This window comes from Sciurus carolinensis, chromosome 9, assembly GCF_902686445.1.
Source record: "Sciurus carolinensis chromosome 9, mSciCar1.2, whole genome shotgun sequence".
NCBI classification, from domain to species: Eukaryota; Metazoa; Chordata; class Mammalia; order Rodentia; family Sciuridae; genus Sciurus; species Sciurus carolinensis.
Window position 1 is genome coordinate 81,231,276 of NC_062221.1, and position 27,463 is coordinate 81,258,738.

The following is a 27,463-nucleotide window of genomic DNA, read 5'->3' on the forward strand; positions in this document are numbered from 1 at the left end:
TTAATAGGACCACCCCTTGCTATGCTGAACAGTGAAACCTAGTGGCCACTTCTGCTCAGCAAAGCTGCTGCTTTCTTTGCTTTGCCACTTAGTTCAAACACTCAATCCCTCACTGAACTTTGGGCTTTACCATCAGTGTTCCTACCAGTATTCAGAAAAGGCCACGGGAACCCTGGGAGAGTGTGGACAAGAAGGTTGGTGTCCCCCAAAAGCTCATGTGTGAGACATTGCAAGAAGGTTGAGAGGGGCCATGGTTAGGTTATAAGAGCCTCAATCCAATCAGTGAATTAATCCCCCAATACAGATTAAAGAGTGATAGCTGTAGGTGTGTGGAGTGTTGCTAAAGGAGGTGGATCCCTGGAGGTGTGCTGTTGATATTTGTCCTTCTTGAGCAGAGCTCTCTCTTCTTCTTGGTAGCCATGTCCTGTGCTCCTTTTCTCCACAACACATTCCACCATGATGTTCTGCCTTACTTGAGCACCAAGGAATGGAGCCAGCCATCTATGTACTGAGATCTCTGAAACCATGAGCCCCCAAATAAACTTTTCCTCCTCTAATTGTTCTGGTTGGTCACAGAAGTGTAAAACCTGACTAAAACAACTGGATTCTTCTTATATACTGTACCTAGGTTAATACCAACTTGGAAATATATTAGACCAGAATTTCAAAAGGATATTTAAAGCAGATATGAACTGCTTGTTTGCTGGATGATACACCATCTAATTTCTCTAGCATACTCTTGTAGAAAAAATTTTTTTCTTCCTTGCAGTTTTCTGTTTTAGTGGCAACAGAAATCTAAAGTTGAGGTTTTATTTACTTATTTATTTTTGGAGTCCCTAGGGAGAAGAAACTCACAGGCAAAATATCAGATCACATATTGCATATCTAACCATGGAGGCAAATCTTTCCCCAATTATTTTGACTCTCTTTTAAACTGTTGAATAAACTCTCCATCTATATAGAATATATTCATTCCTGTGGATACCTGACCATTTCCCATCTTTGGCATATCCATCTAAAACACATTTCCAGGAAGTTTTCTGGATGGATCAGAAACATTGTTCCCTTTGTTTTATCTCAAAAAGGGGGGGGCATGGGAGTGTGCATGTTTCTTATTTCACCTTGTGGATGTGTGACTATAATTCCAGAATAATGAAGACTGAGAAAAAGAAAAAACAATGGGAGAGGCAAATGTTCTCCCTGCCACTGGATGCTTAAAGACGACCAACCATGGCCTTCAAGACATTAGCTATAATTACTGCTGCACCAATAGATATAAAACACAGTGAGAGGTGGTTTATGACAGGATGCACTAGGGTGAGCTGGTACCAGCTGGTGGTGTATATCCCTTCTCAACCTCAGTGTCATCTTGGTAGTTCAAAATGGGCCATTGCAGGAGTATGTGCACCATGGGAATCAGCAAATGATACAGTTTATAGGGTTTTTTTTTTTTTCAGTCCAGCAAGCCAGTTTATCAGTGCTCTATTTAATTTGTTATTACTCTTCCTCATCTTTCACAGGATCACAATTTCCTCCTCTATGTTCTTCAATATATGGAGTATATATTTATAATACCTGTTTAAAAGTAATTACCTAATTTTATCTTCTAGGTCAGAGGTTGGTTACCTGTGGGTGGAATATAGTTGTCAGCTTGTTTTTATATGGCCCATAAGCTAAGAATGGTTTTACCTTCTTCAAGGGTTGTAGAAAACAAGAAAATATCATTAGCCACCAGAAAAATTAAAATAACAAACAAAACGAGATACCATTTCACACTTAGTAGGATGGCTACAGTAAAAAAGGTAGAAAATAATAAATGTTGTTGAGGATACAGAGAAATTGGAACCTGCACAGTACAGTAGATAAAGAAAACAGTTTGTCAGTTCCTCAAAAGTTTAAACTATATAGAGTTGCCATATGATCTGGCAAGTCCATTCCCAGGTATATATGCAAGGGATATAAAACTTATGTTTGAACGAAAACTTGACACAAATGTTCATAGCAATATTATTCATAATCATAATTATCTCCTCAAAGTGCAAACAACTCAAATGTCCACTGGCTGACGAACAGACAAAATGTGGTATGTCCATACAATGGAATATTATTTGACCATTTGAAGAAATGATATGGGTTGAAACATGAACTTTAGAAATACTATGCCAAGGGAAAGAAGCCTGTCATTAACTATCACATATTGCATGATACCTTTTATATGACATGTCCAGAACAGGCAAGTTCTCAGAGACCAAAAGTGTAATGTGGGCTGCCAGGGACTTGAGAGAGAGACATATTAGAGACTGTTTGTGCATAGGTTTATTTTGAGGGTGATAAAAATATTTTAGAATTTATTGTGGTGATGCATGCACCAGAACACACAGAATTTAACATTTTAAAAGAGTAAATTTTATAATATCTCAATAAAATATGATTTTTTTTTTTTTTAGAAAGGGATTCCTGTACACCGGGATTGCACATACCTATAAAGCATCCCCAAAGTTCAGGAATCTACCACAGATAATTAATTTGTTTGTTTTGGGTAAATAAGAACATTTATTGATAATTTAGTACCAATATAATTTTATAAAAGAAAGGAAATTTTAATGCCTAAGAATTAAATCAGTAATGAGGAACAATTTTTAACTGGAATAAAATGCTGCTTCACTAAAACAGCATTATATAATTTTCATAAAGAAACTACAATAGTATATAACTCAGCTTATTATAAAAAACATTTTATATTGCTGGAACTATAAAAGCACTACTACTACTACTACTACTTTTAAAAATCTTTTCAAAAAAGAACTCCGGTATAGAAATAGCTAATATAAATGTTTGAGTTTTGAATTTTAACACTTATGTAATTAGGTTATTATTTTTTATGTTTTAATAATTGATTTATTGATAATAATGTAGAATAAAAAGAAACCTTAATGGATAAAACACTTTATTCGAAACAGGTAAAGAATGATATTTCAAAACTGTAAAAATAAAAAAAAAACAATTTCTGGTAACTTAAAGATATCTAAAACAACAACCACATTAACATTTATTATTTAGAATACAATCTCATATTCAAGGCTAATCTTTGACTTTCTCTATTTTACAACATCTGAGCTAGAATCTTCCTCTTTACCCATGTACACTGTTAAGGAACTGTTTCAGTTCTAAAACTGAAAAATGTAACTTGGGAGAAGCAAAAATACATACTATTGATCCCTTCCTATACACCAAAATAAAAATAGTTTAAGTGACTAGAAACTAATTTTCACTATGAAAAAGAAGTTAGTGAAACATTTCTTCTGAAAATAGGAATAATGGATGGATTAGTATTCTGATTTGAGCTATACAAGAACTTATTCCTATCTGAGGACACTCCAGATCATCTACCATGAATTTATATAGTACAGGACATTTGCAAAAAGCCTTTCCCCATTTGTTAGTCAGGACTCACAATACCTAGCTGCAATGAAATAGCTGAATCAACTTCTGCTTACACAGGGAGAACCAAGGCACAGGGGAGACCTTGCCCCGTGCCACAGCAAGAACTCATTCTCTTCTGGCTTCTTGTGGGAACAGCTAGGTAGACGCTCCTTTGGAGGAGGACGTTCATTTGTTTATGGCAGGAGTAAGAGTACTGGGATTTGTTGTGGGAGAATTCATTTTGGCTCCATAAGTGAAAAGTTCAGAGGATGGCTAAGGCAGAGATTTAAAAAGGAAAAGAATTAATGGGGAGAAAGTTAAAATAAGACTAAAGACTCCTTTCAGGCAGAGATCACTTTTCAGAAATAAAAACAGCAAAACAATAGGGAAAAAAAATAGCTGAGGAACTGTAGTTTCTCATTTATAAGCCAAGGGGCTTTTATAAAATCACTTTCAGAGAAGGATCTCTCTTGAAGATAACCCTTAAACATCTTATCCTCCCCCGCCCCATAAAGTCCCTGAGAGTTAGACAGCACTAACCTACAGGATAAAACTGAGAAGTTAAGAGGTTAAGACCCATGGAGAGTGAATAGGCTGGAGCAGATGTTATGTCTTAAAGCACTGGCTTAGAAACATAAACAGAAGGTAGAGGATAAACAGGAACTTCTATAGATTGACAAGTGGAATAATCCAGGGGATCCAGTAGCAATAACAGCTACATAACTTTTTTTTATATTTTTACAAAGCACTTTGAATTTCAAGTATATAATGAAGTCTAAGATGACAAACACTCATATGAGTATTGAAATGCTCAGTTAAAGGAAATATGTGCAATAAATTCTCATAAGGCCATGTGAAAAAAGCAGAGGTATACATGAAACAGTGTGGGCAACTTCTAACAAATGAATTTAGGACAAACTTCTGCTGCCTCGAGTTAAAATATAAAGAACAGTGACCACCAAAATGACTCGAAGAATTTAATTTAGCCTGATCAATATGCTAGGATGAATTAAAAGAATACTGGTCATTATTGGGAAGGTACTGAAAACCAAAACACCAGTGCCCATTCACGTGGAAAACCATGTGCACCTCTGGGTTTCATAGCTCCACCGAGTTATGAAGGGAAATTAACCTCTGAGGAGACACATAAAACACCTCTTCATGGTTGTCAGATACACATGGAGTAGGGTAGGCCACGGTTCTAAGTCGGTGTAGCGAATCTGATGTTCTGGATTCCCAGGGAGGCTTTCCCTCAAGGTCTCTTCTAATCAACTTTCACAGTTAAATCCCATGCCACGGAAATAAATACAATCAGTGTAGGTCATACACCAAGGATGCTGCTGGGCCATGGGGGACTGGTCAGAGAAACTTCAAATGGTAGTGCTGGGAAAAACTGTAAGAGGGCAACTGTTGTTCTTCCACCTTTAGAAAAAGCAAGATTGGCTGCTTTTGGTTTATTAAAGAGTATCTGGGGTTCAACTACAATTTAATATTAACTTTCAGTCTAAGAAGGCATCTCCACTTGACCTCCTCCTGTGCAACTCCTGGCGCTCCTGACATCTGTAAACAACACAGCTGTAGAATAGAACACCTAGAAGACAGAGCCTGGTCCAGTGTTAACTTGTGGAGATGTGGCTCTTTTCCATGTTTATAAGGCACTGATATTCAGAAAACCTGTTCCTCTGAAATTCAGGCATTTAACCCTAAACTTCACAGCTGGAAGATAAGAATGTAGCTAGTCACTTGATATAGATCATAGCCTTAGACCCCAAACCCGGATTGGGAAGAGATTTATTCATAACCAATAGAATGGAGAATGTTTTTATTTGTCAATAGTAGTTACCCTTCTCCCTGAGATTCAGAGGGAACTTCTACATCATGGTCCCAACTAGTAATTTATGATAAAAAAAGATGATTAGTTACTTTGAATTGTTTTACGTTCTCTTATTCTAGTCTACTTAAAGTTTCAAACTTCTAAAACTGAGTTGAAACTTAAGTAGAGGAAAATAATTAATCCAAGAGGGGATATACAATAATAAACAACATAGTATTTACAAATTTAGGCCGGCCAGGGAAATTTAAATACACTCCTCCCCTTTTCTCTTTCTCTCACACACACACACACACACACCCTGGAGGTGGGGGAACAAGCTGTCACTAAGAATAAATGTCAAAAGAATTCTATTCAACAAGTAGTTGAGTTTAGAGGCATGAAAACCTGAGAACTCCTTATTAAATCATGTTACATTTGATAAAATTTATTCAAGTTGTTTGGGAATATGTTAATCAGTCTTTATGTATACTTTGGGGGAGATTGGTTAACACTTAAAGTATCCCAATCAGGACTACAACCTCCAGGGGCTTAAGCATTTGAAAAATTCTGTTTACTTTAGGGACTATTTTCTGTCTGTAGTTCAACACCAGAACCTTATTAATAAGTGAATATTTTCAACAGTCAAATTAGTGGTATTGAAGCTATGTAGACTGGCCTAAGTGTAAGGCACTCCAGCCCTCCACGAACAACCCCATCCTAGGATTACTTACTCATTCTGTGCAAAAGTAAAATGATCTATTGGGTGCCTGGTTCAATCTGCTGGGATAGCTGGGTTCACTTACAATAATTCTTTTAGGTGGGATGTCATTGGAATGCCTTAAAGGACAGAGCTGGGGTCTTTTCAAGTTTACAGGACAGGTTGGATGGCTGTTCTGGTGACTACTTGCTTATAAACACACATGACACAGTGCTTCGCAAAGACCTGATGGTGAGTGTAAAGACTTACCTGGTGAGGCTGGTATAGCCCTCATTCCTCCAGCTACAGAAGGCTACTGAAACACCCAATAGCTGTGAATGCCTAAATTGGCAAAGACCAGCTTATCACTTGGTTTAATGACAGAAACCCATGCATTTCAGTAGAGGTAACAAGATTAATACAGTTATAGCCTATAGTTTAATAAGCTCGCAAATATTAGTTTTTAGTTAACAGGAATGAAATTCTCTAGTTTTATAAGGTCTGCCAAAGGATGATGAAAGGGTCTTGCCAAAGGAAGGAGACAAGCATAGAGCCAAGTCACAGGTGGTCCCTGACATTTCTACTTCACACCCTTTCTATTCTTCTGGCTTACTACCAAAGTCCCCTTTCTTTTCACCTGTCCACAATACCAATGTTACCACTCCTGGGAGTTCAATAAAGGTGAGAAAAAGAAACAGCAATTAGTATATCAAAGAACTACCTTGAGGAAGCGATGTCAGAGAGAAGTTTGTGCCCACTAAAATCCAACAAACAAGGATGGAGTGGTTTTGAGTTTTGGTCGTTATTTTGTAGCTGTGGATGTGAGAGCCTTTCTAAGTATTTAAAGAAGGCCAAAACCTAAGTAAAAAATAAGCATATCCATTTGTTTTCACCTGAATATTTCTTATGGTTTTCTTCCATGAACCTTTTATATACTTCTGCTTAAACATGAAAAAAAAATCCAAGACAACTATATTTTATAACACCAAAAGCAGATTTGAAAAAAGTAACAGCTGACTGATGATCAGCATGACCTATGATTGCCTGGTGTGGAATGTGAGTGTGTCTGTTCCCCCAAGGGCTCTTAGAAAGAGGACAAAAAAAAAGAAAAGTCTGGCCCTATTCAATGAGGTGATTCATGTAAGGTGCTTGCACTGGAACCCAGTCCATACTACCCCCATCAATAATGTTAGTTGTAAGTAGTAATTTGTAAATCAAGAACCATCACTAGTTATAGCAACATGGCGTTTCCACTCCAGTTAATGCTTAAAATTCAGACATAAGACTTTCCATATGAGAAATACTTATTATAGTCAAAGTAATGTCTACTAGTGGCAGTTAGCTCTACTTGAATTAGGTCAAAGTGAAATTTCCCTGTTGCTACTTGGCTCTTTCTGAGGATACTACAGTTCTCTAAATGCTGGCAACAGCAGCAGAAGTTTAAGTTCAATATGCAACAATAAAGTGATAGGCACTCATCGGTTTCCAAAGAACTTACAATTTCCAGTCCATGATCTCCTTGTTTAATTCTCAGGAAGGTATTATAATCGGCTTTACGGACTTTGATACCTAAGACAGGTTAAGTGACTTGTCTAAGTTTCCATAGTAAGGGGTAACGCTGGAAGTAGAACCTGTTCTTTTCATTCTTGGAACAATATCCTATCCTCTACACTCCAGGGAATAAGAGGGTTGAAGGCAGTCTTTATGTAACAAATAGCACTAGGAAATCAGGGCAGGAAAAGACTGAGCAATGATGGGAAAAATGGTGAATTTTAGACTACTATGAAAGAGGAATTAGGAAATTTTCTCAGAAGGATAAAGAAACTGTCCTTGTCTTGTAAACAAGGTTACAGAAAATAATAATGGAGCCAGTTCATTTAGTTTGCTGAATATCATGTTAGTGTCTACTATGTGCATGTTATAGTGAAGACTAGCACAGGTAAGAGCATGGACTTCAAATTTAGAACATATAAAAATGCCAGGCATAGAGAGAACTCTTATAGAAGAAATAATAAACCGATGCCATTTAATTCTTGTCCTGTCATGTTAGGCCGATCCTAGGTGATGCTGATGCTTCTTCCTGTTAGTGTGATATGCAAAGAACCCAGTGTTCTGCTCTTGCAGCAACAATGCACACTCCCAGGGATGGGCTACATACAAAATAGGCAATAAAGTATATGTTTAATGTGAGCATATGCCCCCTCCAAGTGCGCTGGATATTTATTTCTATCTCAGTGTATTTTAGAAAACCAGTTATGGTATCTAATATCAGCTGTAGATTATATCTCTAAACCTTACTCATTGACCTTTAAGAGTCTAACGTCCAAATTTAAAAGGCATCATCAGGCAGTCTAGTCTCCAAATTTAGAGATCAACAGCCTAATTCTGGATAGCATTTTTTAGTTGAGGGGGCTGGTTGATCAAACCCTTGTAAAACTCCTCTCCATATAGCTCAGTTTTCAGAGAGAGAATATGGGAGGCACCAGAATAAGCTGTTATAGAGCTTATATGACCCATGCAAAGGGCCAACAGCTATAAAATCTACCAGTTTGTTCAAGAAATATCAGAGCTGAGTGAAAGGCAAAGAGAATGCTCAGCTAGCTGACTGCAAGAGAGATGTTTACATCCTGAAATTTATTTTCCATAACTACACCAAGAAAGTGAAAGGCAGACAGTGGTTCCTTTTGGGAACATGCTGAAGACAGAACAAAGGACTCCTGAAACCCAGTGCTTCTGAATCCCTTTCTGTGGTGCAAATGAAGACATCTGTACTCTGCCTGGGCCCACAGTGATTCTTTGAGTTAATTCAACAGTCTGTTTACCAACAGGACCCTAGAAACCATCCCCAGCATGTAAGACATTTGTAAAGCTTTGTAAAGGAGGTGATGCACCACCATAACCTCCAGTATTTATAAAACACTTTGCTGTCACAGAGAGATCTGACCAGTCATCTAATTTTTGGAAAACAATTGCAAGGATTCCTATACCTTCCAGCTACACTCACTCAGTGATGGCATTCTAAGCAATGAAGTCGCTTATCTTCTTTGCAATAAGAGGCAGTAAACTCTAACTCAGAGGTAGCACAGTGATTCTGCAATGAGAGTCACTGGAGTTTTACCCTTTGATGCTCTACAGCTATTGCCTTTAAAATCGCCAAAGATTTGAATTGGAATTTAAGTATCATTTTCCCCAGAATTGTTGGTCTTTAGGTAATGGAGGGAGAGTATATTACTACTGTAGAACAACGTGGATCATTTGTCTGACAAAGCATGGAACTGAAAGAGGAAAACACACACACACAGACACACAAACTTTAGCCAGTACAATACAAATCATAAAGTATCTTTGGTATCACATTAAAAATCTAGGTAATGTTCTCCTTTCCCCTTGCAGCTAGGTTGGAAATGTGTGCTATTTTATTTCAGTGCTCATTCCACTCTTCCCTAAGATATGACAAGCTTACAGTGTTTTTTATACCTGTGACATACTCTAATCTTCCAGAATACACAGTAAATCTACACTTTCCTTCAGATGTGAGAGATAGTGATGGGCACTGGCACACATAACTGCGATTCTTCTGTCTGTGCTCACCTAGTGTAATTATTACCGTCGGTCCCCATAATGGAAAGTTGGCAAGGGAAGATAAGCAAGCTCCTGGCAGACATCCGGAGTTGCAGGATACCCTGGTAGATAAACCACTGTATCTCTTGTTTTTTAGCATCTTTTTACTCTTCTTGATGAGGTAAAGTATGGGAGGAAGAATATAGGATATGTGGGTTTACCACACATACCATACTGAAGTGGTTTTATTTAAAAAAAAAATAGTTTCTGAATTTTCCACCTGGCTTTTAAGAGCAGAAGTTCGTTCATGGTGTTTTCCAGCAGGCTTTTCTGAGGTAGATAAAACATGGAAGGTAACTGGTGTGAAGTGGCAGGACAGCTAACTCCTGTGTGGACTGACATTATTTTGAATGAAATTCTAGAAGTGAAAGCTGAGCGCCTCATGTATAATCCTAGAGAAAAGTGGGGACAAGGAGAGAGGCTGAACACCACTTAGACAGGGATTTTAGAAATTAATCGGTGGAAAATGGGCTAATCTGGTAGTAAAGGACTAGACTGTGGGAACTCGGCAGAACAAGAGATGAAACTGTTACATACAGCTAGTCACAAGTAGTCAGGTAACAGCAGGAACTGTGCATCCTCAGGACCTTACTGACCAAGAAGGGACATATATCACAATGACAAGGTGATTTAAAAGCAACTGACAGGATGGAAGGTTTAATTGCCTTTTGTTATTGTTGTTGTTTCTGGATAAAGAACAAATCTTGTCTTTTTCCTCAGGACTTTGTACACAGGTATTGTAATTGCATTAAGCATGTCAGGGAAATCTAAATCCCATCTAAACAATCAGTGAAATGGATTCTGAACTCATTATTCCACTCTTTTGAATTAGAGATAAATGGGCTGGCCTGCTTGGGACCGAGAGAGTTTAATACTACCAGCTGGGGCCTTTCTTTCTGGAGAATGACTACAGTCATCATGGGCAGATGCTGCACTTCCAAATGAACATGCCATTGTAGGCCAAATGTTAGTAGTTAAACGCCATCATCACAGAAACACACAAAGCTACAGTCAAGTTCACAACACAGCTGGTGGTTAAAAAACCCTTAATGAAGGAAAGAAATCTGCTATTAGCTCCAAGTCATTCATCAAGACTTCCAATACAATTAGACTGGGATGGTTTTATACTAGAGAGAATAAAATAACAATTGGCCTCAGTTTCTCTCCCCAATCTAAGAATAAACATTTGTTAGAACAACCATTGAAGAGGAAAGTCACACATAATGTTCTCGTGGGTTGATGAAGACTCTCTTGGGGTCATTGTTTTGATGATGTTTGACAGGGCTCCGGTCTTGGTAGCACATCTGATTGTAAAGAGGGTACATCTGCTGAATCCCATCTTCTCCCACTGGGTTCTCATCTTCATAGTCAAAACTCCTGGTATTTAGGCCATTCTAAAGATTCAAACATTGTTTACATTAGCAAAGAAGCTATTTGCAATTTTCCATCACTTTGGGGAAAAAATAAAACAGGCAAAAATAGAATTCATTAAAGTCTGTGTTCCTGATTCATTACCCCACAAGGAATTGAATGGCAAGGTAAAGTTCAACAGCTTATCACTTTCCTGTCATTTGTTGCTCACAATACCTGAATAAGAATGGTGGAAGGCTCCTAAATACAAAATTGTAACTAAAGGGGACTGTGATCACTTTTAGGTTTTGAAATTAAGAGTTGGTATCAGGTAAGATAAACTGGAGAAGAGCAATGCTGTGAACTTCAGGAGTCTCTCAAGCAAGGCTCAAGCTTGGAACTGTTACATGGGAAATAAAGAGAATTAAAAAGAAACCTCAAGATTCAGCACTGGGGAATTGGGGAAAGGACACAGCAAAATGAACTGGCATTTGACCATATGCCTGACAACACAGAGAATAAGAAAGGCTGCCAAACATACCCTCTTGTCTTGGCCTTTCTTTCAGGCTTGACCTTGAGCCACAGTTGACACTTAAGTAAAATTAATTCCACATGATGCTCTGTGGTACAGACCCCTCTGCCTGCTGATTGGTTTCACAACATTTGATTACTTCTAAGATTACTTAGAAGTGGTTCTTGGATTACTTCTAAGAGTAAGGAAGTTCAAAGACTTTACCAAATCTTAGTGCAGACATTCAAATAGAGACGAGATGGATAAAATGGACATCCAATGGGATTTAAATAAGGATGTGAGCCATCAGCTTTAGCTGGGCAGATCCTGACAACCTGACCAGGCTACTTACAGAGGGTGGAAGACTGCAAATTTCTCTTTCATTTTTCTGAGTCTGCAAAGGCAAGTGTTCAGTCTGGAAGACATAAAAAGACATGCACTTTAAAGCACCAACACATGGTGAAATCATTCAACCAATCCCAGGAAGACTCCTATTTTTAAAAGAGCCAATCGCGTCTTAAGTGTTTACCAATTAAGCAAAATGATACTCCACAGGAGGATGGAAAAAGCAACTATGCGTTCATTCTCTCTCCCACCTCCCCCTCCTAGCTCCAGACTTGTTTTAGAAAGAAAACCATACAGAACATCTGCTGCAGAAATTCCTGTGCAAACTCCTTTATCTTACTTGAGAGCTCAGCATGGGTATTCTGCCCTTTCCCAGAAGAGTTTGACATTTTTCCATCAGGTATGTGGTTTGGGGTGGAAATGAAACATCAGATTTCTTCTTTATCTATGAGATATATGTATCATCCTTATCTTCCTTCTTATTAGTCCCCCATTCCAACCCCCACAGATCAAGAAGGGTCTCATCACTCTAGAATCCCAATTTCCCTCTGCCTTCCCAATACATATTTCACACACTCTAGACCCCACTTCAAATACTGCATTTTTTTGGGGTGGGGTACCAGGGATTGAACCCTGGGGTACTTCATCACTGAGCCACATGCCCAGTCTTATTTTTTTAATATATATTTTATTTTGAGACAGTCTTGCTAAGTTGCTTAGGGCAGCACTAAATTGCTGAGGCTGGCTTTAAACTCACAATCCTCCTGCCTCAGCCTCCCAAACTGCTGGGATTACAAGCCTGCATCACTGTACCTGGCAAATATCACATATTTGTGAAGCATTGCACAACATCTTCAGGCATCTATTATCACAATAATTTATTTGCTTGCTTGTCTTCTTTACTAGACAGAATTCTTGTTGGAGTTTCTTGCAAACATTATCTCATCCTTATCAATAATTCTACAAAACTGGTATCTTTATTTTACAAGTCACTAAATCTGAGGCTCAGAGTGGTTAAGTAAAGTATCTCCAATCATTCACTTGGAAGTAGTAGATTGTGATTCAAACATGGTTTTGTCTGATTTCAAATCCCATAGTCATATCTCCTGCTTCTAGCCCTGTGCTTGGAAGATGCATGAAAGCATGTCTGAATGTGACAGCGTGTAGGACCATCTATCAGCATGGTCTATATTTCACTGTCTTTGCTCATGCTCTCCCTTTAATGTAGAAGGGAGCTGATATACTACCCATTCAGCACGGCCCAACTAAACTAATTCCTTTTTCCACAATTTCTTTTTACATTCCCTGTTAGTCCTTTTTACTCCCAATTTTCCTACTGTTCTTGTCTGTACCTCTATTACAGCAGACATCATTTGCCTTGCTTTACAATCCCAATGTTTGCACCTTTCAACTCCAGTTGATAGTGAGCCTGTCCTGATCATTGCTATGGTCTGAATATTCGTGTCCCCCAGCCCACCATCCACCCAAAATCCAGATACTGAAATCTCATCTCCAAAGTGATGGTTCAGGAGGCAGAAATTCTAGGAGGTGATTAGGTCATGAGGGAAGGGCCTTCATGAAGGGGATAAGTGCCTTTACAAGGGGCTGAAGAGATCAGAATTTTCCCTTTCTACCATGTGGGTTACTGTAAGAAGGTGGCCATATCAGGAAAAGTCCTCAAACCTGAATCTGTTGGTATCTTATATCTCTCAGGCGACAACTAGGAGAAATAAATCTCTGTGTTAAATGCTACCTAGTTTGTAGTATTTTGTTTCAGCAGTCCAAACAGACTTAGATAGCTACCTCCAACCCCACATGCTAGCACAGGCTTCTGCAACATTAAGAAGTGAACAGTTAATGAACTGATTGGAATCTACCATTGATTCTTGACATTCCATGTCAAGGTTATCCACATTAAAAATTATGACAATTTTGTTGCCCCTGTCATATACAGCATGATTCTAGGGTGCTTTACCCATGACCAGTTGATGCTAACAAGACAGGACCAGTTTCATGGATGTGTGATCACGCACACAGATCCTTGGCATTTAATGCTCTGAAGTTGTCATCTTAAGAGTTTCTAAATTAGTTTATAATGAACTTAGTTTTTAAGCAATTAAAAGAACACAGTAGACTTCAGGAATATGTAGTCTGAGCACAAAGACATTTTGCCTCCTGATGCTTGTCCTGGCTGCTACTCTCCATCCTAGTGCCCAGGTCTCACCTGGCGCTCCTCTTTCAGCAACTGCTGCTGCCCTCCACCCTGGTTCGGGGACGCTTAGGTCAGATGTGCATGGGCTTCCAGCACTGCGCACACCTGGCAAGTACCTGGAGGTCACATTCCAGCAAAAGCAAACCTCTTACTTATCCCAATCTAGGTACCTAATACTGCCATCCTGACACTCTTAATTTTGCCCAAGGGATCTTTGCATGTTTATTTACACTATCCTTCACAAACTTTGAGGTCAGTCCTGGTCCAAGGAAAATAGACTTGTTAAAAAGTACCTAACGTTAAAATTAGCATTTTCTTTTGCTTCTTCTCTTCACTATTTTAGATCATCCCTGTAGTTGTTTCACTTCCATTTTAATATGGATAATTAGGAAATGATTCTATGTCACTCATAACTGAATCTAATTTGAGAGGAGGCAGAGGAGTTAGAAGCTTCTCTGCAGAGAGGAAGAGCATGGAATTTCTAAGCCACTAGAGTTAATCTATTCTTTCTGAAGAGGTAGCTGGATGTCTTAAAAATTGATCTTATTTATAAACTGACTTTGCACACTTCAAGTATACCCTGTATTGCAATAATAAAACCTAAACATATTTGTGTTGAGTTGTAGAAGAACAATTGGTAAAAGCCATCATAACTTTTATCAGCATCGAGGACCTTCTCTCATAAAGCCATGTCACAGTCTACTCAGGACTCAATTTCTAAGTCTCACAATTTCATAGAAGGGAAAAACAACTGAAGTGATGATGTTCTAAGCAAATCCTGCTTCCAAAAAGGAATAAGAGTATCTACCAATTGCAGGGCAGCAGAAGATTTCTGGTACTTGTTTCTGTTCCTTATTTAATGGTCTGATCATGTCAAAGTGAAAAGAAATTGGAAAATATATCTTGAGCACAACCTCTAATGGCAATAAGAAATACCTGCCAATCTGGCCCCTCCCTATTCCTCCTCTTTGTGGCAGTGTGTAGAAAGCAGGGCTATGGATAACACTGGCAAAGAAGCACATTGGGAACACATGATGTAGTTGAAAGATGTGCTGTTCCATCTTTACTGTTTAAAATTCCAAATGGTAAATCAACATGACCAGAAAGTAAATTATTCACATATTCTTGAAAATGCTGGGTACCACCTGCAATTTGGTCATCAGCAGTGAAGCACAATAACAACCTTAAAGTATCACGAGTAACAATGCAACAAGTATAACAGTATTAGACTTAATACTACAGAGGCTAAAGACTTATTTTAATACAAACAGATTTCAATGAGCCATGGGACTTATGAGTATTAACAGGATTGCTATTTATTTCCTCTCATGGTAGGAGATATTAAAATTAGCCAGAAGTGGTGCATTTAACAAGGAAGAACCTGAGAGAATTTCTAGCCCTGTACAAGAGGAAACAGTGCATGGACACTACAAACTATCTTTGTGCATACTGACTAGACAGTAAGTGAATGTGCATGGTCCCCTCTCCATTTCACATTCTAAATCTCAATCATTACTACACCTCATAGGAGTCCATGAATTTTGCATTGTTGAAATGAGATGTTGAAACATGCTGGCTATTCTTTTCAGTTAATGAACTTAGTTTTTTTTTTTTTTTTTACTACAGTTTAAGTTCATAGGAAAGCTGAGTGGAAAACACAGATCCCATATAGCTTTCCTGTCCCTCCAGCATACAAACATACCATCCCAATAATACCTGGCACCACAGTGGCACATTTGTTATTAAAGACAAACCTTCCTACACATCATTATCCCTTAAATTCACAGTACAGAGTTCATTCTCAGTGTTGTACCTCACATAGGCTTTAACAAATGTATAATAACATGGATCCACCATTGTATCATGCAGAATAGTTTCACTCCTCTTAAAGTTCCTTTTGCTCCACCAGTCCATCCTTTCCCACCTGCCCAACCCCTGGCAATCTCTTTCTTTACTGTCTCCATAGTCTGCATTTTCCACAATGTCCTGTAGTTGGAATCATTCAATATGTAGCCTTGTCAAGTTGGCCTCTTCCACAGTGCTTAAGATTTCTCCATGTCTTTTCGTGGACTGACAGCTCATTTCTTTTTAGCACTAAATAATATTCCCTTGTCTAGATGTACCCATTTATCCATTTGCCTATTAAAGAGCATCTTGGATGTTTTCAGAATTTGGCACTGATGAAGAAAGCTGCTATGAACATCTATGCGCAGATTTTGTGAGGACATAGGTTTTCAATTCATCTGGATTAAAGCAAGAAACAAGATTGAGGGATCATGTAGTAAAAGTATCCTTAGTTTTATGAGAAACTGCTAAATTTTCTTCCAAAGTGAGCATATCATGTGCACATCCACCAGCAATAAATGAAAGTTCTGTTGCTCCACATTCTCTCCAGTATTTGCTGCTTTTAAAAAATTAATGACCACAGTATATAAAGTGTCTTACATAACACCTTACTTATGTTTGGTATGTAATACATGTGAATGAAACTAATGTTTTAACTGCTGGATACACACTATATATTATTCTATTATTCTTTTATCTTTTCCTAGAAAGCCGTAGGCTACTCTGAATCTGTAACACATAGTTCGATTTCCCTACTTAATGTACTAGACTGCAGCAATTTCTGTTGAACTACAATCCATATTCACTCCTTTGATTTACTGAAGTCATGTGGACTCTCATTCCTGGCTTCTAAAATGTTGGCAACTCTGGCTTTTCAGTTTGATTTGTTGTCTTAGTAAACATTTTACTTTCCCTGACCCAACAAATAAACCAGAACCTCCATTTTTAGTATGCATTATACTGTACTCTGTTTCCCTATAGATAATGTTTTTAAATCCAATAAGCAGAGCTTTCAGAGATAAGGTTTATTCTTAGTGATGACAGAACTAAAATCTCAAACTGCTATTGTTATGGAGCCTACAATAACCCTAGACATTCTGCTTATTCTGAAAGTGGAAAATCTTCAAACCCAGGGTTCCATTGGGACTGTTGCCCCCATTGCCAAACTTAAGTCTCTTTGTCTTTGATTTTCTTCCATAATTTCATCCCCTAAAAGTTCATCCCCTTTAAGTTTTTCCCTAACATGTACCCTCTACTGGTCAGTCCTAACTGACACCCACCTTTTACAGGAGTTTCTTAAGCCTAGAACAGGCAGAACTCCTGTTCCCACCCATCTGTTGTGATCACCACACTCTTCCCATTGTGGACTCTGGTACTTGGTCACTGTCTCCTCCCTCTGCTCATGCCATCATTTTCAGCGACGCTGATGTTTGCAGGAATGACTTATCTCAGGCCCCCATCTCATTTTCTTTCATCTTTGTCTCTACTTAAGCATACCACTCCCACACCAGCAAGAATTTCTGTCATGCTCTGAAACTTTAGGCCTCTTGCTCTCTTACTTGTCTTGCCACCAATTCCTTCTACCTGGTTTACAGACCTATCCAAGCTTCTCTCATCTTAAAAGAGAAATGAAAGGACAGTATACTTTTAAAACTATGAATTCCAAAATCCTTAACACATCTCCTAAACCTCAGCTTGATGAGATACCATAAACTCACACCCTCCTGCCCGAGGACTGTCATCTTCCTTAGGAACTAAGTGAAGCTGTAGTCCTGCACCATGTGTGAAATGGTTGGTCCTCCAGTGCTGCCCTGCATGTCAAGCATTTGCTAAGCTTCCTGTCACATCCCTGGGTAACTTTCCACTGCTACTTATGGCACACCAGACATAACTAAATATTTTAATGTGGACTCACTACTTTTTATAGAAAGAGTACATATTATATGAAGAATGCATGAATAATGAATATTACTTAATTACTTTGATTCTGTGTGAAATCTTGTTCAGTCTCTTAGAAAAATGGAACAAATTGCCATACACTGCCCTCTTATGCCTGTCAAGAAATCCTGAACCCTTGATAATTCAACATTTTATATTACTTTTTCCTTTTTAGTTCTATTTGTGCTTTTGTTGTCCTTCTAATTGCACTGACCAGGTGAATCAAGTCTCTCTTTTTTCCAACCTGGACACAGTCTCAGGTTAATACCTAGAATTCATGTTGAAATTACTTTCCAAAGGACTACAAACAAAAGTTTCTGGAATTACTGAGATAGAGAAAACCTTCTTCTGGTTTCTCTTGTTCAAGATACTGTCTGTCTGCTGGCATTCAGCCTTCTGATTATGCCTCCACAAGGCATTTTTAAAGGGTTTCTGTCTATCAACATACCTTGTCCTAATACATCTTCCTTGTGCTGACAAGTGATACCTTTTTACTTCTGCTTCCAGTCATGATGGAAAATTAATACTGGAGTAGCCCTTGTGTCACAAACTGCCTCATGGTAGAAAACTGGACAAAATAAATGAAATGACTGTTTTCAGACCCTCGACAATTGTGCTGTGCACAGGGCTGGCACCCCAGAGAAAATATATATGCATGCAAGTATATGCATATACACACAAAATCATCTGATACTCCTGACTTTTCTGATGGTACGAGAAGAGAAGATCACAGTCTTGCTGAGCTCAGGAGACAGTTTAAAATTCAGGTAAGTTGGCTGTAATCTGTGGGACATGGTACTAAAGAGGGAGCCTCGCATGGAAAAAGCTCCCAAAAACATGCATAGGAGTCCCCTTGGCTGTATATTAAGCATGAACAAAGTACAGAACAATCAGTGGAGAAAGAGAAATTTCTAGAGAGCTGTTATCTTAATAACTGTAAGAGCTTTATTAAAATCAGTGACATTTAAGTTCAAACCAGCCAAGGCAGAAAATCTTCTCTGAACATGTAAGACTGTATTGGTCTATTTTTTGATCACTATAACAAAACAACAGAGCCAGGCTACTTTGTAAATAAAGTTGTTTCATTTTGGTGTGAGGTGCATGGGTTGCAAGATGAGGGGCTGCACGTGGTGATGGCCTCCTCACTGGCACAGTGTTGAGGTAACCCAGGGCATGCATAATAGGGCAAGAGACAAGGAGTGTACACATGTGTGTGACTTGCCTGAGTATTCCACCATAAGGGCTCTACTCTAATGACCTCATCCAATCTCAATCACTTCCCCAAAGTCCACCTCAAAACACCACAGTTGGCTTACATTTCTACTCTCTGACTATCTCACACAAGGATTAAACTTCAACACATGGAATCTAGGTAGACACTCAAACCATATCTAAACCATAGCAGAGATACTGCATAGAGACTCAGTGTCCTGCTTTCAGAGTAAGGCTGAAGTCACTCTCAAAGAACAGGCAACTGTAGAGCACAGATTAAAACAAGTTTCAAGATCAAGCAGATGTTCAAGAAAATTAGCTGACAGTCAAAAAATAACTAAATTCTTATTAAGGAACAACAACAAAATTCAAAAAATTAACAATGTAATATTAGCAATGTCTAGCATCCATTTAAAATTTTCTGACCATGAAATAAAGAAGGAAAAAAAATTAAGTCAAAAGAAATGAACCCAGAAGTGATAGATATGATGAAATTAGTAGGCAAGAATGTTAGAATAAATGTAGTTAAGGCTATCAAGGAAAGCCTGAAAATAACATGAGAATTAACAATGATGAAAATGACAAAAAAAGAGGACTCCTAAAGCTGAAAAAAATAATGGCATATGAAATTTTAAGTCACTGGATATATTAATAGCAGATCAAACAATGACAAAAAAAAAAAAAATCAGTGTACCTGAGGGCAGTAACTACCAATACAAAGAACTGATGGGAAAAGGCCCTCAGTGATCTGTGATTCTACCATTTGTGGAATTATAGAAGGAAAAGGAGATAGAAAAAAATGTTTCAAGAGCTTACAAGTTTTTCCAAATTTGATGACTTACAAACATAAATAAAACCACTTTAACTACTGTTATGGTTTGGATGTGAGGTGTCCCCCAAAAGATCACCTGTGAGACAATGCAAGAAGTTTCAGAGGAGAAATGATTGGGTTGTACAATTCTTAACCCAATCAGTGAATTACTCCCTGATGGGAGTACTAAAATGGTAGGGTATGGCTGGAAGAGGTGGAAATCTCTCTCTCTCTCTCTCTCTCTGCTTCCAGATGATGTAAGCTGCTTCCCTCTGCCACATTCTTCTGCCATGATGTTCAGCCTCACCTCCAGGAATGGAGCTGGCTGCCTATAGATTGAGACCTCTGAAACTGTGAGCTCTCTAATAAACCATTCCTCCTCTACTGTTGTGCTGGTAGGGTCATTTAGTCATAGCAGTGAAAAATCTGACTAAAACAACTACATTTCAAATCAAGTTGCTGAAAACCAACCTTCAGGAGACAAAGATATATCCAGAAGAAAAAACAAGACACAGTACATGCAGAGAAATACAGTTAAGAATTATCCTTGGCTTCTCACCAGTGATGATGGAAGATGGAAAACAGAAGACAGCACCACTATGACCTTAAAGTGCCCAATGAAAAGAAAGGTCAAACTATAATTTTTATGTCCCACAAAAGTATTAAAAAGTGAAGGAAAAATAAGGAAATGTCCAAAACAAAAGTTAAGTGAACATATGGTCAATAGATATATACCATAAGAAGTCTTCTGAAAACTTATTCACGTGGACTAAAACTCACTCCAAAAATAAATTTATCAATTTTTACATTTTTAAAGAAGATACATTGTTTTAAGATAAAACTAAGAGGAATGGGTTGTCAGTTCTGCAACATGGATAAATTATCTGTGTACGAATAAAAAGGAAGAAAAGAAGAAAACAGAAGTAAATATTAAGGTTCACAGATTTTATGTAAAACAGTACAATGTTATATTAAATTAGATGATGGCAAATTAAAAATGTATATGCTAAATTCCAGGTAAGTCACTAAAATAGTAAAAACAAATAAGTATAAATAAGTCAACAGATGCACTAAAAAAACACATGATTCACCTAATTTAAAAGAAGGCAGGAAAACAAGGAAAAAGGAATGAAAAAAATCACTGACAGAAATAGAAAACAAGTAACAAAATGGTTACCTTATGTCCAGCCATAGCAATAAATAATGGACTAAATACTGCAATTAAAGGCACAGGTATTAAGACCGCATAAAAAAATCAATATCCAACTACATTGTGATTTATTTGAAATATTTTATATAGAAAGATATAGATAGGTTAAAAACAAAGGGATAGGAAACATAAAAATCATAGAAAGGTTTAAAAACTGGAGTGGCTACAGTAATATCAGAAAAAAAATAACTTCAGGGCAAGGAAAATTATCAGAGGTAAAAGGATCTTTCATAAAATGATAAAATTATCAGTTTATAAAGAAGACATAATGCAACACTTCTAAAGGTGTATATGTCCAATAAGAGAGCTACGGAAACACCTAATAACTGACAGAACTAAAAGGCCAAATAAATAGCATTCACAAAATACAGCTGGAACTAAACCTCCTTTCTCAAGTAAGAGGCTTGAACAACACTAATGACCAACTGAACTTAGTTGGCATTTACAGAACACTGTAGCTAACAACAACAGAATACCATTCGAATCAGTACACATGGAGCATTCTAGTTCAGATCAGATACCATGTCAAATAAAGTCTCAATATGTTTGAAAGGATTGAAATTCCAGATATATTTTCTAGTTATTATTGTCAGAAAAGAATTTAATGAGAAATCAGTAAAAAAATTTTTTGAAAATGTTCAAAATATTTGTAAATTAAATAATGCATTTCTAAATAACTTGACAAATAACAAAAAAAGAAAATATTTTTAATTTAATGATAATTTAAAAAATTCTAAAATACAAAACTTCATGGAAATTCAAATGAAGACACATACTTCGAATGCTTGTACTAGAAAACTGGAATTTTAAATGAATTGGAAAAGAAGAACTTTTCAAATTAATAATCTAAGATTTTTCTTTAAGAAAGCAAAGAATAAGAGCAAGTAAAATCCAAAGGAAGAAAAAGGAGAAGAAAGAATAAAGAGTGAAAAACTAATAACAATGTACAAACACTGGAGAAAGTCAAACCACAAACTGGTTCTTTGACAAGATTTGAATATTGGAAAACCCTTAGCAAGAAAAACAGTGAAAACTAGACCAATACTTTTCAAATTAATAATCTAAGATTTTTCTTTAAGAAAGCGAAGAATAAGAGCAAGTAAAATCCAAAGGAAGAAAAAGGAGAAGAAAGAATAAAGGGTGAAAAACTAAAAACAATGTACAAACACTGGAGAAAGTCAAATCACAAACTGGTTCTTTGACAAGATTCGAATATTGGAAAACCCTTAGCAAGAAAAACAGTGAAAACTAGACCAATATGAAAATGAAAAAGGTGACAGTACTACTGACCTATATAAATTAGAAGGAAAAAAAGAAATGTGTTATGAACAATGATGCTAATTAATTTCAACAATCTAGAGGAAATGAATGAAAGTCTTGAAAAACATAAGTAAAATCTATTCCACAAAGAAACTCCTAGTAAATTCTATCAAACATTTAAAGAAGGACTAATATTACTCTTAAATTCTTTCAGCAAATAGGGAGAAAGAACACCTTTTATAACACCTTTGGTGAAATTATTTTCATCTGTGTAGCAAAACCAGAGAAAGATATGACAAGAAAATAAAGGTTTTCATTAATAATTCCCCCAAACTTTAAATTAAAATAGCATTCAACAGTTGAATGAGTTAAAAAAATTATGGTATATCCACAAAGTGGAATACTACTCATTAATAAAAGGATATTTATTCATGCAAAAACATGGATCAATCTCAAAAACATTATGTTGAGTAAAAGAGAACTGTACACAAAAGAACACATTGTGATTTTACTCATTTGAGGTTCTCTTAAAAAGGCATAACTGATATGCTGCAATAGAAGATACCTATGTGTGTGTGTGTGTGTGTGTGTGTGTGTGTGTGTGTTTGTGTGTGGAGGGTTGTAGTGGAGACTGAGAAATGTTTCAGGGGATGGAAATGTTCTTGAATGGGTCAGTGGTTACACCAATGCACACAATCATTCAAGTTTATAAAACTGTACACTTAAAATGTGACATTGTGCTATATGAATTTTATCAATAAAATTTAGTTTTTAAAAAACTTTCTATCTTAGAGCAATTCCATTTATGAAGAGAGAAGGCAGAATGAGAAGTTTCTGATACAGTTTGGAATCCACTATAAAAGTACATAGTAAATTGTCAATACATTAGATTGTTTTATACACAGAAATTTTTCTGCTATGGTAGCTAAATATTTATCTATATTCTAATAACTGAGTTACCAATCTGTAAAGATTTCTCCACACTAGTAGAGAAATACATAAAGAAATGTCTGTCATACATAATTCACAAAGTATGGATTCTACAAGGCTTATATGATATTATATGCCTATCAATGAGGTACCTCTCTAAAAGAGTTCATACATCATTATTAAAACTATGGACCTATCTGGGTGCTATCACATGTACCTGTCCCAATTACTTAGGAGGCCTGGGGCAGGAGGATCATGTGAGTTGAGAAGTATGAGATCAGCCTGGACACCGCAGCAAGGTCCTGTTTCAAAATACAAAACAATCTCCCACCCCCAAAACAAAACTGTTAAACTGTTGATTTCCCTTTTATTTAATTGTTAGGAGAGAGGCCCATGTTGCAGGAGCATTAACTATAAAGACTATTCTAATCAAGCAGATTTATAACAACATTAATTAGGGACTTAATGCGATACCTAATTGTTATGTTCTCCATGATAATTATATGTATGGGTAAAACTATTCACATGAATATCTCTTATTATTATAGTAGACCCTTAGCATTCACAGACTTAACATGGCTGGTTTCAAGCATTCTCAAGTGAGTTTAAAAGGTTTATGATGGCAGTAATTTGTAATTTTGTGGAGACACAAATTGGAATCAAGACCTGGGAGATTTTTTTGTGATAAAGCTAATCATTTAGCTAGTTAATGCACTGAGGGACTACTACTCAATATCCATCTCTCAGTGTGTCTTTTATTTTTATTCTTATATGTGATTTTTATACAAGACAGGGTTATTTAGGAATGTATGGTTTCTGAGAAGTCTATGAAGTATCTTTCCATAAATGCCAAGGGAATTGCTGTATTAGTAATCAACTTTTTCTTTAAAGTTTGAATTTTTTCCTTATTATTTTTAGTTAATTCTTAGTTCTCCAGTGTTGGTAATCAGTCATGAGCAAAGCAGGCTGCCATCACACATCTACAAGTTAAATGCATCAGCAACTACAATGTTCACAACACCAGTGATGTCAGGAAAAAAGTGAAGCAGATCATTCGAAAGGAGGGGAATCCTTCCAGTGGACCTATGTTGCCTAGCTAGTAAAATTAGCCTTTATTTTTCAATTTTTCTGGTCTTCAATTCACCCTACAGAATCAGTATCTATTCTTTTACACAGTGATACTATCTTATTAGATGGTACCCTGTTGAGGCAAGAAACACTGCTTCCCAAGAGTAAACAGCAGTTAAAAATCTTTTTTCCTCTTCATGTACATAAAACTTTTATGGCCGAACAGAGTTTAGGTTTTTCCTATTGGCCCCTAAAACAGGCCAACAAATACTACAAATAACAGGTCATCTACAAAGTATAGGTCTGGTATTTTTAAAAATTTTAAATTTTATTTTAAATTTTATTTTTAAAAAAGTACAGGTCTGGTAATTTTAAAAAATCAACCCCAAAACACTTAATGAAATATTCACTTAGAATTTTAAGTGCACATTTTTTTGTCTGTACAAACCAGTGTGACCCTAACCTGTGGGTGACTCTACCTGTAGTCTTAATACTTAGGAGGTGTCCTGAAGCAGAAATAGCCTTCCCCCGCCATCCTGTGTAGAAGACAGTGTTAATGACTACTGTCGTTACATTTGAAATCTGATGGGTATTTTGATTCTGTTGTTTATGAGAACAGAGCTCCACAGGGGAGAATGGACCTATAACAGTCCTATACAATAACCTCATCCTTAGTAATAATGAGATGTAAAAGAACTTATGGGTCTCTGCCCTCCTGGAATTTATAATCTTGTTTCATGTCACTCTTTCAAATAGTTAAACAACACAGAAAGTTTAAGAGCAAGTGGGAAGCCTGTCATGCTTTTACTTTGCCAGAGCACTATAGGGATGCAACCACTTGCTAATATATTATCATGTGCTCAAATTACTATAGGTCCACAGTCCCTCATCTGAAACTGTTAGAAACAAATGCGTCTTGGAATTCAGACTTAATTTTTTTAAAATTTTTAATCACTTAATAATTTTATGTACTTATGGTTTATATATGATAATTTGATATACATGTTTAATGTGTAATGATCAAATCAGGGCAATTAGCATTTGTTTATGTTGGGAACCTTCAAACTGCTCTCTTCTAGTTATTTTTAGATATGTAATACATGGTTATAAACTATAGTCAACCCTACTGTACTATATAGGGTGAGTAGGACTTATTTCTCTTATCTTACTGTATTTTGGTTCTTGTTATCCAACTACTTGTATGAGATCAACTTTTTTAGATTCTATATGTGAGTAAGAACATGGTATTTTTCTTTCTGTGCTTAGCTCATTTTACTTAACACAATGCCCTCTGATTCCATTCACTTTGTTACAAATGACAGGATTTCATTCTTTTTATTGCTTGAGAGTATTCCACTGTGCATACAGGCCACATTTTGTTTTTTTTATCCATTCATCCATCAATGGACATCTTGGTTGACAGAATTAATGTTTTTGAAATTTAGAAAAGTGTTATGTATTCTATATATTTAAAAAACACATCTAATAGGATCTGATACATATTTCTATAATCAAGCATAAATAGTTCTTCAGTGGAAAGTATGAATATTCATATTAAATGAAGAAAAAAGACTATAACACAAAATCATTTGTTCAGGTTAAATATGGGTGCAGAATGTGTTAAGAAAAACAAAATGCTTAGGGTTTCTTGAAATTGTAGATAGCAGAGTGAAGATCTATAATATAGACTAACCACAGGATTGACAGGCATTCAGAGGCCAGAGCAAGCAAAATATGCTATAAAAAGGTGGGGGACCCAGATCTTACTTGTAGGAAGGGAGGAATCACATGATCACACTGGGAGTGCTAGGAGTATGTTGGGGTCAAATTATGTAAGACCAGACTAAGAAGCTCAACCTCTAGATCCACCAGATCCCAGGCTGGGTAACAGTGAGAACTGGACCTGAAAAGCATTAATCTGGTTGATGAAGATGATGGCAAAAGAAACAACTAGGGATGCCAGGGACCAGGAGAATTCAGGATTTTATTATGTGGCAGAGAAGGTAAAGAAAAAGAAAACAAATAAAATACCAATTGACCTAAATCAAGCAAGCAAAAACTGATGATATGTGCAAAACAAGAGGAAATAAGAATAAATGAGAGCTGTACATTTCATTAAATAAAGGTTGTGAGACAAAAGGTTTTATTTTTCTATGAAAAGAACAGCAGTGTGCATAATAGAGGAGATTACTATAGATTGAGTCTAAGAGGAATAATGATCAAATTCCATTCAGGAAAACAAAACAGATTTTTCCAAAGACCCAATAGAAAGAGAAAGGAATGCCAGCTCAATGGGAGGAGGGAGTATGTTACAGGGGTCAGCTACTGGGGAAACCATTGTTCTTGGAGAGGACAAAGATGTAAAATCTCCAGGGTGGGAGGCAGCAGGTCATGTTACAGACACTGAAATAATTATGAGGTTTAGGGAGAAGTAGAAGGTGTAAGATTGCCAGGCACTTATACCTAGATTTTGGGGGTCCCAAATATAAGATCCTAAATGGAAAGATCATGCATGATTATAGGTGAAAGATACAGAAGAAGTGAAAGCTACTCATGACCTAAAAGTGACAAGACTTTAAGAATACAGGAAGGTCTAAATGTTAGCCCATGGAGAAGATGGATGCTCATGTGAAGATGAGGAGCAGCTGCAGGTTCAGAAATCAACCTTTCTTGTTCAAGGAGATGAAGTGTCACGTATTAAAGAGGAGTGGTATGCACTTGGAAAAGGAGTTATGCTTTCCAAACAGATCCAGGATGAATAACACATCAAAGAGAATGAACAACATCTGTGTATTAAAGAAAACAGCACAATTATTTGCTTCCAATTGTACCTTGGGTTTTTAAAAGAATATAGCATTCCACCAGGCATGGTGGCCCACGTCTGTAATCCCAGAGGCTTGGGAGGCTGAGGCAGGAGAATCAAGAGTTCAAAGCTAGCCTCAGCAAAAGCGAGGCACTAAGCAATTCAGTGAGACCCTATTTGTAAAATAAAATACAAAATAGGACAGGGTATGTGGCTCTGTAGTCAAGTGCCCCTGAGTTCAATCCCTGGGTACTCAAAAAAATGAAAATAAAAATAAACAAATGAAAGGGCTAGGAATGTGGCTCAGTGGTTAAGTGCGTCTGGGTTCAGTCTCTGGTACAAAAAAAAAATATGGCATTTGTACATAAGCTGCTTGGAGGAGAGGAAGGAAAACTCAAACTCAATATTGAGTGG

The 27,463-nt window shown here is 37.0% G+C and overlaps 1 protein-coding gene across 1 annotated transcript in view; it reads right to left on the reverse strand.

Annotated features, from left to right (window-relative positions):
• Window positions 1-2,913: 2,913 nt before the first annotated feature.
• The window catches only part of Nectin3 (nectin cell adhesion molecule 3), a 144,835-nt gene continuing 120,285 nt past the window's right edge, over window positions 2,914-27,463 (reverse strand). The window contains exons 8-9 of the mRNA XM_047564580.1: window positions 11,768-11,830; window positions 2,914-10,948 (exon numbers count right to left, since the gene is read on the reverse strand). Coding sequence (XP_047420536.1) covers window positions 10,769-10,948; window positions 11,768-11,830 — 243 coding nt within the window. The 3' untranslated portion in view covers window positions 2,914-10,768. The remainder of the gene's footprint in view (window positions 10,949-11,767; window positions 11,831-27,463) is intronic.